At 26.7% G+C, this 17,166-nt stretch overlaps 1 protein-coding gene across 1 annotated transcript; it reads right to left on the bottom strand.

The window, feature by feature from the left end:
* Positions 1-688: 688 nt before the first annotated feature.
* LOC127244759 (ammonium transporter 1 member 2-like) lies at positions 689-5,070 on the bottom strand. The gene is made up of 3 exons (XM_051265241.1): positions 4,618-5,070; positions 1,857-2,707; positions 689-1,115 (listed from the first exon to the last, which is right to left on the bottom strand). Exons 1-3 carry the CDS (start codon positions 5,051-5,053, stop codon positions 873-875), a joined length of 1,530 nt encoding a protein of 509 aa, XP_051121198.1. The 5' UTR covers positions 5,054-5,070; the 3' UTR covers positions 689-872.
* Positions 5,071-17,166: the final 12,096 nt, after the last annotated feature.

Consider the following 17,166-nt stretch of genomic DNA (forward strand, 5'->3'; position numbering starts at 1 on the left):
ACAATGGCATTTTCTAAGGAATGTGGTTATTTAGGATTTAAGATGTGTTTTGATTTTATTTTAGTGGTTGGGTGATTTTGGATTTTTGAAATTAAGGTGTACAAAGTGAAGTAATACATAGAAATACCCGTCCGTCGACGCCGCTTGGTTTTGTCTTAGTACGATTTGTCTTGTCAGTCTAGTTTGCAGGTCATTGTGTTAGATCGGGGTTTACCAAATAAAAGTAGCCGCGGCTAATTTCTACGTCGTAAAAAAAGATAATCAAAATAAAATGAAATGCATTGTAGATTTTGTTTTAATTTTGTGTTTCAATTCAAATAATATATATTTTTTGTTTTATTTTATTCTTGTCTCACTTAAAAGTATTGTTATAGTAAAAGTAATATTCCATCCTTCTCAAAAGTATAACCTTATTGTGTTGGACACGAGATTTAAGAAATATTGATATTATATTGGTAGTTGGTAAAAAATAAGGATAAATATATTAGATTTAAATAGGAGTAATTTTATGGTGATATGATTATTTCTGGAAATAAGACTATTGTTTTGGGACGGACAAAAATGATAAATAAAATATACCAAAATATCCTTAATTTTGATGTAAATACCATTATTTATACAATTATTTTATATATATAAAATTAAAAACAAAATATTAAAGCCTCTTCCACATTTCACTAATAAATAATTATATTTTTTAATTTATTACAAAATCGGACATAGAGTATTATTTGAATAAAAATATCAAACAAATACACAAACATTTTTTCATCAAAACCTACACCACTCAAATATTAAAACTACATTATCAAACATTGTAGTTCCCAAACAACATTGAAACAACAAAAAACATCATCTTTAACATATCATATCTAAACCCCGACCCCTGATGCCGGGGGCGGCGTCTCCCTCGGCTCGACCCTATTCATCTTCATCTGCCTCATCCCAATGCTCTCCTCGTCCTCGTCGTTATAAAGATACGCCATCCCCCCGTGCCTCGTCGCGTCCATCCCCGCCATCTCGTCCTCGCTCGATATCCTCAATAGCTTCATCGCCTGCAACCCGAGGAACAACGGCGCCATCGTCACCGACACCCACCCCACTATCACCAGCACCTGAAACAAATATTATGTTCAGTATACTTAGTAAATAATTAAGAATGAATTAGTAAAAATAATTATCGTATTATAAAAATAATTATAAATTAAAATTAAGATAACTAACTAGTCTAATTCCAATAAAAATATTAAAACTTAAAATTTTAAAATAAAATTAAAGTGTATAATTTTTTTCGGCAAAATAAATGGACATACGAAAATAAAAAAAGTGGACATGATAAGTGGGACTGATGAAGTATTATTTAAAATTAATTTGTTAATTCTTCCGTCGTCCAGTCGTGTGCTCATTTGACCTAGCACATATTTGAAGAAAAATAGGTAAAAATAGAAATTTTTATGTTTTGGGTAAAGAACAAATAAAAAAAATACTACTCCATCTGTCCGCCAAATTTATTCTCACTTTCCTTTTTAGTCCGTCCACTAAATTGATCCAATTACTAATTTTGATAAATGCAACAAACTAACATTTAATTATTACCTTCAATTCAAATAACAAATAACACTAACTTTATGATGTACTCTCTCTTTATTTACTTACTTTCTAATTAAATTTTCAAAAATACCATCAATTATTCAATAAAATATTAATTTTTTTAATTCTCATGCCTAGCCTAAATGAGCTCATTTTAATAGACTGTCAGAGTATCTTTTTACTATAAAAAAAAAAATAATAATAAATTTGGATTAAAAAAAGAAAAAAAAAAAGTGAATAGATTTGAGTACGTTAATAACACCAACCTGCACAATCTGCGCCGCCAGCAGCCTCCCGCCGCCGCCCATCAGCAGCCCGTACGGCCTGCCCGGCCGCCCCGGGTAGACCTCATTCACATACGCCTTTTTGGCGAACAATCCGGTGAACAGTACCCCCCACGAGCCGCAGCCGCCGTGGAGCTGCGCCGCCTCCAACGGGTCGTCGTACTTAGCCATCTCCGCCAGCTTGTTGCAGCCGATCAGGACCCACGCCGCCACGAAGCCGCAGACTATCGCCGCCCAAGGCTCCACCACCGAGCAGCCGGAGGTGATCGCCGCGAAGCCGCCGAGCAAGCCATTGCAGACGTCGATCACGTTCCAGTGTCCCTTCAGGAACCTCTTCCCGAACAGCGTCGTCAGCGCCGCCGTGCTCCCGGCCAGCGTCGTCGTCACCGCCGTCCTCCCGACGGCGCTCCACTGGCCGTAGTACGTGCCGCGATCTGAGCCGTAGGATCTGTTTATCGCCAGGAAGGATCCTGGATTGAATCCGTACCATCCGAACCATAGCAGGAAGCTGCCGAGGACGACCAGGGAGGCGCTGTGGCCGCGGAGGGCGACGGACCGGCCGGTCCGGTCGAACCGGCCGATCCGGGGGCCCTCGATTAGGGCTCCCCATAGACCGGCAATGCCGCCGACCATGTGGACGACGCCGGAGCCGGCGAAATCGATGGCGCCGGAGTTGAAGAGAAGGTCGCCGTTGGCCCTGGCCGGGGAGGCCCAGCCGTCGGGGGACCAGAACCAGTGGGAGACGACGGGGTAGACGAAGCCGGTGAGGAAGGAGGAGTAGATTAAGTAGGCTACGAATTGGGTCCTCTCTGCAATCGAGCCGCTGGTAATACCTGCAGTGCAGATTCGAATATATATTATTAAAAAATTAATAAAAGATATGTTTATATATTATTATTATTATTATTATTATTATTATTATTATTAAGAATATTTTTTATATATATTTTTTTGACAAATATTATTCTGTTAATATTATAAGAGAAAATATTTTTGTAATTTTTTTTTTTATTTGTACTACGATTGATATGATAATTAATATTTAAATATCAACACAAACAAAAAAAATAAAAAATAAATAAGATTGTTAGAGCCTGTAATATAATATATTTAAAATATAGTACATTAATTTTTATTTAAACATTGTACAAAATAATTATTTTAATTCAATTTTTAAAATAATCCGCAATCTAAAGAGTAAGGGTGTGTGTCTTTCAATTTTTTATTTTATTTTTTTCACATATTTTTTCAAAAATATTAATATATTATACATATTTTTTATTTTTATATTTTTTACACGATTTTTCATAATTTACATTAAAAAAAATACTCTCTCAGTTACACATAATTTATCCATACTTTTTATTTTCGTCTATCCCATATAATTTGTCATTATAATCTTAAATAAATTATTTAGTTATAATCTATAATTATTTTTATTATACAATAATTATTTTTACTAATACACTTCTTAATTACTTACTAATTATATTTTACTTAAATTGTTCTATATACAGTAATGCACTCATATTATATTACGCGAGACATAGGGTGTACTAATTCAAATTATTTCATAAAACAAACACATCCTAAAATCTTTTTCATACCTCAGAAAAGGATAAGTTTAGAGAGAAAAATTATACTACTAAATGTTGTGTAATCCAAACAATTGAATGCCTTAATTTTATAGGCACGCCTAAATACATAATTTCTGACTTTCTTAAGAAAACTCCATTGTCTATGCTCTAATAGTGTATACCCATAATAAATATTATTACCCTACTCTACCATATTTCATACTCCCTCTGTCCCGAATATCGTGATTGCTACACTGTAGACACGGTAGTATAGGAGGAGTATAATTAGTAGATAATTAAGAATGTATTAATAAAAATAATTATTCTATAATATAAATAATTATAAATTAAGATTAAAATAACTAATTAATTTAATTAAAATTCTAAAAAATAAAATTAAAAAATTTAAAATAAGATTAAAGTGTGTAATTATTTTCCAAAAAAAAAAGTGATATGGTATGTGGGACGGACATAAACGACAACATGGACATGGTACTGGGACGGAGGGAATAACAACAAATTAATGGAAAAGCTTCTCGTAGCTTCTGGAAGAGAAACAATTCTAAAATTATTTGTTTATGTAATATAAAATTCATTTCGCCTATTTAAAATTTTAAATTGATTACTATCATTATATTAACTTTTTTTTACATTTTTCTTTTTTTTAAAAAAAAAACTAGACAATACAGATTATGAAAAGGCTAAAAATATTCAAACATATATTTACAGATAACTTGACATATTTATAAAATAACATATAATATATCATAATTCAGCATATCTTAGCACAACGGTTGATTTGACCAGCAGTTGATCCATACCCTGACTCAAATTAGTACTCAATTAACATATAACTCTGTCCGTTAGTAAATTTTTAATTTGTCCTTTCAACATGTTTAAATCAAAACTTTTAATTTTTTTCTTTTAGAAAAAACAAATATCAACTAAATTTCAAAATATTTGTATGTTTTTACTTTTCGCATTATTTTTCAAAGGTAAAATTAATATTATATTACTTTACTACATTACTTATTTATAAAATATTAATTTACTTTAACCTGTAAAAATCAAATGAAAAATTTACCGATGAACTGAAAACTATACAGAAAAATAATATTAAATTCAATTTAAAACCACAACCAAACACTCTAATCAACGACTCTTACCGGCGGCGGCGATGGCGAAAGCCCACTGATAGAGAAAGAAGCTATAATCGCCGGTCGGCGTCGGAAAATCCCGGAGCCCAAAAAAGTGTTTTCCGATGAAGGCATTGGACGGCGCGCCGTAGGCGAAGGCGAAGCCGAAGAGATAGTAGCTGATCCCGCCGGCCGCGGCGTCGAGAACATTAGTGAGCATGATGTTCATCGTGTTCTTCGCCCGAACGGATCCGGCGCAGAGCATCGCGAAGCCGAGCTGCATCGCGAACACCAAATACGCCGAAAATAGCAAGTACGTGTTGTCGATCGCATACGTCGCGTCCGACAGCTTCGCCGATATGCTGTCGAACCGGCCGCAGATGAAGGCGGCAGTCGCGGTGGCGTTGGCGGCGCCGCCGATCAGGGGGAGGAGATCGGCGGCGGTGCAGCTCAGGGAATCAGCCATGAGTGGTGCTAAACAAATATGTGTGGAGTTGGGGATTCATTTGCAATTTTGGGTTCTATTTTATAGACGTTAGACAGCCCCTACTGATTATTTATTTATTTATTTAATTGATTAGTAAACTAATATATTGAGACGTAATAATATTATTATATTTTTATTTAAATATCTGATGTAATTAGTGAGTATTTGGTAAACAATATAATTGTCACAAAAATTCAACTCTAACATGGTGCGTCACTACTCTATTATTTTATATTAATTGTAATTAATAATTTTAATTAATTTGGACAATAATTGCGTCACGGTTTCTAACTTCTAAAATATGCACTACAAAAAAATAATATATTTGTAATCGAATTCTGTCCCTAAAGTTCACGTAGCTAAAGTAATTTCATTCCTAATTTCGCCTCTAATGTCATTAGTGACAGAAAAAATAGATTTAGAAACAAAAGTATTTTGTTACAAAAATAATTTTTTCTTGTACTGATATTGCATTCAAACTGATGTATTGTTTGGGTAGATCTTTAATTTTTAATAGTAATAATAATAATAATAAAATGCTTAATTTTTATTTAGTATATTACATATATAAAAAATATTAATTTTTAATTTTAAAAAAATCATAAAAAAAATATTTATATTATATCATATAATATTTCAATTTAAAATTTATTATTTCCAAACTTCAAATGAAAATCCAAACGAAAAGCTAACACTAAAAAAATTGTTCCTAATATTAAGTCAAATGCAAAATGTCAATACAGCGTGTTTGTTCCTAATACACTGTTCATCTCATTTTTTTTTTTTTAAAAAAATATCAAATTAAATACTTATTTTTTATTTTTTATATTACTAAAGATCAATTTTACATTCAAAATATCGCATCAACACCTATTTATATCACATCGTACAACTATTCAAATTCAAAATTTTTATTTTTCAAATCCCAACTCAAAATCCAAACCCCTACACATTCGCACCTAGCTAACTTACAAAGGAGCAAGTACATGTGCAAAAGTATCTTTGAAGATTCAATGAATCTCGAAATTAGACTATTATATAAGAATATTCTACACTTAATAATAATAATAATAATAATAATTGTCTTTGTCATATGGACGTATATGTGGCTACAAGTAGATGTTTTATTGAACGATAATATTTAAATAATTAAATTATTACATATTTAAGCTGTAGGCTATAAGTCAAATTTAAATTGGATTATAAAATCAACATATATTATGATTGTATATACGTTTTAGGTTCCATTTAAATAAAGAGTTTTGAAGACAGTAAAAAAATTAGTATTTAATATAATATTTTAAGAGATAAAAAAATATTTTTGATGCAAAATTTAAAAAAAATTGTGAATGAATAGTACCAAAAGTTTCGATAAAAAGATTATGCATTCTTTTGTTATTTCAAATTAAAATCATCACTGTTCATTCTACACAATTCTCAATAAATTAAAATACAGTATACCATCTCCGCTACAAGAAAAAATCATTTTTGTAACAAATTTTTTTTTGTCTTTAAATCTATTTTTTTCGTTACTAATGACATTAGAGACGGAATTAGAAATGAAATTACGTTAGCTACGTGAACTTTAGGGACGAAATTCCATTACAAATATATTATTTTTTTTTGTAGTGCTCACAAAACATCACATAAAAATACTATTTAAATAAAAAATCAAATCAATACATTATTTCAAATAAATTATATAGAATAATTGTTATTTATGATATTTTATATATATATATATATATATAAATGGGTTTGTTAAAACAATATAATTATATAAAATTTGATTACAAAATACAAATATAAAAGCCAAATTGTCTCCATACTTCAAATTTATTATGTATATACATGTATTTATTGCTATACAATATCACGTACTCCCTCTAACACAAAACAATAATATTATTTTATTATTTTTATCTGTCTCAAAATAATAATTTTATAAAATTATTTTTATTTTTTTTACAATAATTGCATAAAGTAAGAATATTTTGGTCTTTTAAAATATTTTTACATTCACTATCGATACAATACTATTATTTTTTTAATTCCCGTACCCATCTCAATATCTTTATTGTTTTGGGACGAAAATAGTACTATTGAAAGAAGCAAATATATAATGGATTATATATATAACAATTTAATTATCAATTATTTATACAATCAAATTTTCACTTTATTTAGATAGTCTTTTGAAGTTTTGGTCATTTGTTTTTTTTTTTTTTTTTTTTAAATAATAATAATTTAAGTATTTGATGTGATAGTATTGTAAAATAAAATATGTATGACATGTGATAGGTTTTTAAAAATATATGTCAAGACAAATAGTGATAAAAATGATATATATATATATATATAAATAAAGAGTCGCGTGTGTGTAATATGTGTTTAGGCTCTTTTGTCGCAGTGGATTTTGTTTTATAATTTTATTTTATTTTATAATTTTATTATTTATTGAATAAATTAATGATATGATAATATTATACTCCTTTTATGACGAATGTATTATTTTAAGATTTTATAATTGATTAAGAAATAATAATATTTTGGGTAAATTGTTTTTTTTAGTTCCGTAACTGGACCCCTTATCATTTTAATCCCGTAAGTGGAGCCAATAGCAAACTAGTCTCATAAGTGAAAAATTTTCGCTGTTTTATTCCTCCGGCGCCGGAGATGCCCGCGTGGCTCGCCGGAGGTGACGTGTCCGCCAGGTGTCGCTGACCTGGTGGACACATGGGTTTTTTTTTTTTTTTAATTTTTTTAAAACTTATTTTTAATTTTATTTGTATTTTTTTATTTGGTCCAATAAAAAAATTTTAAAAAATTAAAAAAAATGAAAAAAAATAATAAATCTATGTGTCCGCCAGGTGTCGCTGACCTTACGGGACACCTGGCGGACATGTCACCTCCGGCAAGCCACGCAGACGTCTCCGGCGCCGGAGGACTAAAACAGCGAAAATTTTTCACTTATGGGACTAGTTTGTGACAGGCTCCACTTACGGGACTAAAATGATAAAGGGGTCCAGTTACGAGACTAAAAAAATAGTTTTATAGATGATTCTGATATATATATATGTATATATTTTGTAATTCATGTATATATATATAATTGTATTGTTTATAATTTATGTAATATTAATGATATTTTGATATTAGTGTGAGATTATTTTTACTATAATATGAAATAAATACTTTTGAGCGATACGAACGATAAAGGTAAAAATGATACTTTTAATTAGAAGATGGAGAATTCAATTAAACGTATTATTACTATGATTATTATTATTCTTTAAATAAACTTTGCATAAGACTAGTCTTGTACTATTTTCGTTCCAACTGAAATTTTTTTTTTTATTATTTTTTTGTCCATTTAAAAAATATTTATTTTATATTATACTCTCTCTGTCCCATAAGTAAATATTCATTTACTTTTTGCATAATTTTAGAAATATTAGTATTATATTGAGATATAGCATGAATAAAGTAGAAATGACAAAAATAACTTTATTAGTACGTGTGATATAAATGTAATGATATTTATGTAATATATTATAAGTTGTAAGGATATTTGTAATGTTAGGTAGATAGTACAGTTACTAAAACAAAAAATAGATACTTTGTTATGAGACATGCTAAAATGGAAAAATGAATACTTTGTTATGAGACGGGAGGAAGTAATAAAAATAATCACATACTAATATTAAAATACCATTGACTTTTATATAAAATACAAACATATCATTACACATATAATTTATTTATACATAAAGTACAAAAAATAAAAATATCAAAATTATCTTATTTGCTTCACTAATTAATAAAATACTATTATTTCTTAATTTATTTTTTTTTTAAAAAAAAAAACCCAAAAATAATACTCATATACAAATGTTAGAACCTTGAATATCACAAGATTCCTCATTGGTTGATTTATCAACATAAAATGTCAAAATAAATAGACATACTCAACTTGTAAAATCTACTATTAAATTTTAGATTCAAATTTCAAAAATGGTGATGTCACATTGTTGATTTTCAATGAAAGAGAATAAAAAATATAGAAAATTCTATATTAAATACATATAGTAAAAAACTTTGATTTTTATCCCCATATATTTTTAATAATTGTTTCTGCAATTTTCAATAAAGTAATGAAATATTTTGATGATATAATATATTATAATATTTCATCTCATGAAATAACATATTATCAAGATATAATTTAAGTCAAATGTCAAAACCTCAAAAATAGCTCAAAGTGAACACACAACAAATCTTTATGTGATTTGTTATGTTTTTTGGTGCTATTTTAGTTTTGAATTTAAATTTTAAATAGTAAAAATTTAAAATTAGATAGTTATTTAATGTCTATAAATATACGCTGATATAATATTTTGAATATAAAATTAATTTTTTATTAATATAATAAATAAAAATAGACATATATATATTTTCTTTATAAATATTTATTTGATTTTCTTGGGGAAATCATTCAAGGGTGTGTTGGTTGGGGTTTTGATTTTGGTTTAGGATTTGAATAGTAAAAATTTTGAATTTGAATAGTTGTATGATGTGATATAAATAAGTATTGATGTGATATTTTGAATGTAAAATTGATTTTTAGTAGTATAATATAAAAAATAAAAAATAGGGGTTTAATTTGATATTTTTTTGGAGAAAAAAATGGAATGAATAGTGGATTGGAAATCCAATTCGCCAAACAAACACACCTTTAAATGTTTTCGAAGTATTTTAGATCACTTTAGAAATATTTGTGTTTCGTTAGCTTCAAATCTTCGATTTTTACTATTTCACTACAAAAAAATAATATATTTGTAACGGAATTTCGTCCCTAAAGTTCACGTAACTAACGTAATTCCATTATTAATTCTGTCTCTAATGTCATTAGTAACGGAAAAAGTAGATTTAGAAACAAAAAAATTTTGTTACAAAAATAATTTTTTCTTCTAGTATTTGGTCTCTATATTTTTTGAAAAAATAAAATACATATATATATATTTTTTCATAAAATACCTAATCAAACATTATGTTAATATCAAAATCAAAATTTTTCCTAAATCAATCAAAAGAAACGCACCATAATAAAAAATAAATATTTAATGTGATGTATTTTTCAATGAGTTTACCCGGTGCGCACTTTCGGGTAGCGGCTGCGGGTTCTCACGCTATCAAAAAAAAATAAAAAATAAATATATATATATATATATATAAAGTTTTGATGTAATATCTTAAATAAAATAAATTTTTTAAAATGATAGTTTTCAAAATAATAATAATAATAATAATAATAATAATAATAATAGTAATAGTAGACAATGTAGGTGCGTACGCATTGAAAAATGTGAAAATGATAGGTGCAATAAATTAAATTTTAACCCTAAGTCAAACTTATGCCAAGAGGCATAAGTCGTGACCTCTCAAGGAAGAATTAAGTCACTTTGTCAATTTAATATATTTAAATTCTTGCCTATTTATATAATTTAGGTTTTATTTTTTGGTCATACATATATTTGACACAAACACTTGTTTGATTATTTTAATAAATAAAATATTATTAAGATATTCATAAATTATTAAATTATATACTTATCATAAAAAAAAAAAAAACTTCATTTAACAAAACACCACAAATCATAAACAATAAGCAAGCAAATCTCTATGTTTTGAATATTACAGTCCATATTTTTTAAATTAAAATATTATACTCCCTCCTTAACAAAGTATCTATTTTTCCATTTTAGTCCGTCTCATAACAAAGTATTCATTTCATTTTTTTAGTAACTGTACTATCTACCTAATATTACAAATACCCTTCCAATTTACAATATATTACACAAATGTCATTACCTTTATATTACACGTACTAATAAAGTTATTTTAGTCATTTCTACTTTATTCTTACTATCTCCCAATATAATACTAATATTTCTAAAACTACGTGCAAAAAGCAAATGTATACTTCTTTGTGGGACGGAGGGAGTATTTATTTATTTTTTATTTATTCAAAATTGTTACTACTTAAAGACAAAATAAACTCCCGACGCCTCAGGTCACCTGCCACACATGGTTCGCTTAGTGTGACTTTCCCGTCGGGCCTGATTTTCAGGGTATTAGGTTCGACCGGGGGTTTATCCAGTGCTCACTTTCGGATAACGGCTGCGGTTCCACGTCATCCAAAAAAATAAAAAAATTCAAAAATAAAAAAATAATAAAAAAAAAATGAATGAAAAGAAATAAACAAAAGGAGATGATGTGTATAGTGTGACAAGTTGAATGGAATCTGTTGGCATTTTTAAGAGAAGTAAGATTCTTATTCTTGCATAAAATATTTTAAGCTTAATTGTTGGTATGTCATTTTCAAATGATGCAAAATGTATGCATTTGGTTGTGTTTTTCTCAAACATCTTTTCATTGTTCATTTACAATAATTTAATTTTTTAAAAAATATTGCATTAATATTTATTTTTTATTTAATATTTCACCAATATGTTATTATTATTATTATTTAATTTCGTCCGTTAAATTTATATTATTATTAATTTTGATAAAATTAACAAATTAATATTTAGCTATTATCTCTTTATTTTTTTTAATTTCTATTTAAAATTTTAAAAATATCCTAATTTCTTTTTTATTTTTATCAATTTTTATAATAAAATATTTATTTTTAAAATTTTCGTGTGGAGTCAAATGTTCTAATTTTATCGGACAAAATTAATATATTATACAAATTTTTATATATTTAAAATAATAAATTTAATATTTTTTCTGTCTGTCCGCTTGCTAAGTATATATTTTATTATTTTATGTTGTTTGAACATTAAATTTTCATTTTTTTTTAAATGTATGTATGTACCTCACTACTACACACAAATATATCTCGTTTATGTTTATTTACATAATATTCTCACATTAACCATATCTTAAGGGTAAAAATTTAAAATAGTTTTTACATATCAAAACATTTACGAACAATAATTAAATATAATATTTATAAAATTAAATGCAAAAAAAAAAAAAAATATTTAAGTGGACAAAAAGAGTACATATTTTTATCGTATCAAATCATTATTATAATTTAAAATTTTTACTATTTTATGGTACATTTACATTTAAAATATTTACAAATTTTGTTGAATTACTAACTTTTTTTTTTCTTAATGAATAAAATGCATATATTATATGTATTTTGTTAATGTGTATATATATATTGTATTTTTTCTAATAATATTTATAAAAAATTATGCCAGTAAAAAACACAAAGTGAACAATTTATGTAAAATAAAATTTTGGTTTTGTTTGGTTGACAATATATATTTTTATAATTTTTATTTCAAACATTTTCTTTTATTTTTTAAAGTGACATTATATTTATAATTATAATTTCTAATTTACATGCCTCTTAAATAAATAAATAAAATACTAAGATAAACATATATGTTTTATTGTTTTTTATAAATATAATTTATATTAGTCATGTAAATATATATATATATATATGATACTTTTCTCATTTATTGTTAAGGTACATATTTTCTATCTTTGTCTGTTTAAATATAAAATATATATTTTCTCTTTTAGTTAGGGTGTGTTTGTTTAGTATTTTGATTTGAAAGAATATTTTTTTATGCAAATTATAGAGAATTGTGTAGGTAATATAAAAATAATAAATACTTGTAGTATATTAAAAATTTGGAAAAATATGTTTTAAAAATTTTGAATAAAAGAACAAAGCCTAGTATTTTATTATATATTATAAAAAAATTCAAATTTATAATTATTTACAGTAATACTCTTCCATCCTATTTTAAATGATACATTTGATTTAAGAAACAATATTTATTTTAATAATATCTTAATTATAATATTTTGAATGATACTCTTCCGGTCCAAAACAGCCAAGCCCGGAGGTCAGACGAGGCGGCCCAAAACTAATCCAATCGGAAAGCCCACCATGAATGAGAGCAGCCCAAAGTTGGACCGGCCCAAGAGCCCATCTCAGATGAAGAGGATCCAACTCAGATAATAAAGAAAAATGTTAAAAGGTTGAAAAGTTTGTTCCTTAAAAGAGGGTCAAAGACTTGTCCTAAAAAATAAGAAAGTAGAGAGAAAGTTAAGCTAAAAATATGGCTTTCCGATCAAGTGCTGATGTAGTATAAAATTCAGTATAAGTTGAAATAAATCTCCACCCTTAATTTAAATTTAATTATTTTAATTAAATAAGTAATCTAATTAATCAATATTGTAGATGAAATTCAGCAGCTAATCCAACCTAAAAAAAACATGAGATCATGCCACATGATGGACAAGAGTGTAATATTGGGTAATTATTTATTTTCTCCGTCTCAAAACTATAATCTGGGTTGTATTTGGCACGTGATTTAATAAATATTAATAGTGGGTAAAAAGCACGGATAAAAGATTTTTTTGCCCTTGTGAGTGTATTAATGTAAAAAATAGTGGCAATTGTGTAATAATAATGAAAAAGTAATGGGAGTTTTACAGTGATATAATTATTTATATAAATGAGACTATTGTTTTGGGACGGACAAAAATGATAAACAAGACTGTTGTATTGACGGACAAAAATAATAAATAAGAATATTATATTGGTACGGATAAATTACTAAATTAGGATATAGATTGAAGATTTGGCCAACCAACAATTCGTCCTGCACGGATCTCTAAAGATTCCATAATTTTCTTTTCTTTATTTTCTTTCTATATTTATGTATGGTTATTATTATTCATTTTATTTCTGCGTTTACAATTGTCTGATTTAATTTCATTCGATTTTTATCAAATTCGATCAGTTTCAAATTGACTCAAATCGATCAGCCTTGTCTGGATCCGTTTGCACATTAATTTATCATGAGACCGAACCCGGATATTTTTTGAGTTGGCCAGAGAACCCGAGTTACATCGATTTTGACAGGTCTAATTCATCCGGCCGTCATCAACGAATTTTAGCGATAACAGCCAGAGAAGATAGCTGTGTCGTCTGCTGGAGTTCATCTTCGTCGATTTCGTCGGTCGTTCTGGTCGCTGAAATAGGAACTCGAACCGGAAGTGTCTGATGCCATTCGATTTTAAATAATAAATTAAGGCTTTGTTTTCTTAATTGTGTTTAGGGCTTGTTTGTTTTTGTTTGCTTTACTAAAAAAAAAATAAAAGTAAAATGGTACTTTTAATTGGGACGAGAAATATGAAATAGAAATATTATTTTATAATAATAAAATTTTATATAATACAAATAAATAAAAAAATTATTTATTTATTTTTATTTATGATTAAAATAAATTGAATTTATAAAAGATGGAGGCTTTTAAATGAAGATAAAAATATTTGTTTATTGTAGAGAAAAATAGAAATAAAGAGGTTTTGAATAAGTTATAAAGTTAGTTAATTAAGTTGATTTATATTGGTCAAGTATATTTTGAAATTGGTAAATTTTATTGAATATAGAAACATATTGTCTGATATGTTATGAGATATACTAAAATGAAAAATGTACTCACTCCGTCCCAGTTAAAGTGTCCACGTCATTGTATATAAACACGAGAATTTAAGAAAAATATAATTAATAAATAATTAAAAAGTATATTAGTAAAAATAATTATTATATAATAAAAATAATTATAAATTAAAATTAAGATAACTAAATATATTAATTAAAATTAAAAAAATATAAATTATAATATTTAAAATACGATTAAAATATATAATCATATTATTTTTTTTTAAAAAAAGGACAAATTATATTGTACAAACAAAAATAAAAAATAGAGAGAAATTATGTAAGACAATAGAAATATACTTTTATACAACCAACCAAATATAATTTAAATATAAATCTATATACAATATTAAAAAATGGATATAATGTTTTCTTTTTGTTGGGTTGGAATGTATAAAGATAAAAATTGAAATTCAATAAAAAAATGTGATTTTAAAGTATTAAGGGATACTTAGTATTAAAAAAAATTCTTCATTGGCCGAATTTTAAAATTTCAAGTACTTCAAATTTCATTATCTATTTTGTAACAAAATATATATTCATTAGAATTTTAAAATCCAAATACTCTTTCCGTCTCATATTTATATATCCATTTGCTTTTTGCACGGAGTTTTAGAAATATTAGGATAAAGTAGAAATAAAGGTAAAAAAACTAAATTAACCCTATTAGTATTGTATGATATAAATATAATGACATTTGTGTAATATATTATAAATTGGAAGAGTATTTATAATGTTAAGTAGACAGTACAATTACGAAAATAAATATATTGTTATGAGACTGACCAAAATAAAATAATGAATAGATTGTTAAGAACACGGGGAGTATTATAGAATTCTACCAAATCCGTGAACAAAATGTCTTGCATCATTCTTTTCCTTTTTTTTTCTTTGTATATTTATGTCTCATCAAATTTCTTTGATATTTATATACTTTTGTTCTGTTTTTTATTGTTTACCTTAAATGAACTGTTCACTAAATTTTAAGAATTGATTTACTTTTTACACCAAAGAAAAAAAAAAAAAAAAAAGGGTAAAAATGTCATTACTTTATTTTTAATTACCTATTATAGTTAAAATAGTATCATTTCTTAAATTTGATACAAAAAGTAAATATTTACTTTGTAGTTGGACGAAGATAGTATATAATAGGTGTGTAGATTGGTGCTTAATCATACTATGCAAGACCGTCCAGATTTTAGGATATATATATATATATACACATAGAGATTGTTCGTACACTGAACAAAATTATTTACCATAATGCGGAAAATATCTTAAATATTAATAGAAACATATATAATACTCCCTCTGTCCCAAAAGAGTTGTCTTATTTTTCTATTTTCGTCCGTCCCAAAATAATTGTCTTGTTTCCTTATTTAGTAATCATGGTCCGCACTTTATAACAAAATTATTCGTACTTTTCCAAACTACCTCTAATTATTACTATAACATACTCTTTAAAATCCTTAAAAAAGCAATGACATTTTAGTCATTTACATTCTACATTATACCCTCTTTTAATTAAATACTATTATTCCTTAATTCTAGTGCTAACTTCCCATAAGACATCTCTTTTGGTACGGAGGGAGTATGAATTAATAATACTCGGTCCATCATATTTAGCCCATTTGGACTCAACATGTTAATTAAAAAAAATATATTTTATTAAAAACGTGAGAAAAGTAAAAAGATAGTTGGTGGTATTTTCGAAATTTAGTTAGTAATAATAAGGAAAGAGAACATAATAAAGTCAGTGGAATTTGTGGTAAATAAATATTGAATAAAAATAACAATTAAATATAGACCTTTTGACTTTTCCAAATATAGTAATTGGATAAATTTAAAGGACAGACGAAAAAAAAAAAGTGAAAATAAATTTAGCAGACAAATGAAATATAAAGTTTATATTAATGAATTACAAATACAACACATATATTTATAATACATAATAATAACCTACACAATATATGTTACTATTAATTTTAGCACATGATATAAATATGAACTTACTTTTGAATTGGTATCAATATAGATTATAATGAATTTACTTTTGAATTGGTATCCTCCACATGTAGGTTGGTTATACCCGAACAAGGTCAATAAACTCATGTGTTATTTATTGCTTGAATGCACCTGCATTTATTTCGTTGACACTGAGTCGCAATTACCTGGGGTAGGATTTGAAAGTACTTCGTACTTACTTTTGTTTCGTCAAGTGTGGATCATTACACCGCTATATATTTACTCGGGGAGTTGTCCCTTATCTGGCGGTTCGTAAGGAGTTGATCGAACCCAATTATCCTAACAAAATGTACTATTTTCTTCTTTTTATGTGTCAACTAATTGATTTACCAAAATCTAAATATGATAATCAATCTTATATATCTCTTCGATTACCTAACTGATTGGGATAAATCAACACTAATTAACAAATTTTCATAAAGAAAATAAAAATTTTTTGATATAGAATATAACACATATTCGAATAACACGTTATATAATTATATATTAAAAAATATATTTTGATTTTAGAAAAATATATTTTAAT

Source organism: Andrographis paniculata, unplaced genomic scaffold, assembly GCF_009805555.1.
Source record: "Andrographis paniculata isolate CXL003 unplaced genomic scaffold, ASM980555v1 Contig21END, whole genome shotgun sequence".
Lineage (NCBI taxonomy): Eukaryota > Viridiplantae > Streptophyta > Magnoliopsida > Lamiales > Acanthaceae > Andrographis > Andrographis paniculata.

Excerpts from the sequence above, each read along its gene's own strand:
- LOC127244759 (XM_051265241.1), bottom strand. The coding sequence starts at position 5,053 with ATGGCTGATTCCCTGAGCTGCACCGCCGCCGATCTCCTCCCCCTGATC. Across the intron at positions 2,708-4,617 it reads TTTCGCCATCGCCGCCGCCG|GTATTACCAGCGGCTCGATT; the intron begins GTAAGAGTCGTT and ends TCTGCACTGCAG. Across the intron at positions 1,116-1,856 it reads TGGCGGCGCAGATTGTGCAG|GTGCTGGTGATAGTGGGGTG; the intron begins GTTGGTGTTATT and ends TATTTGTTTCAG.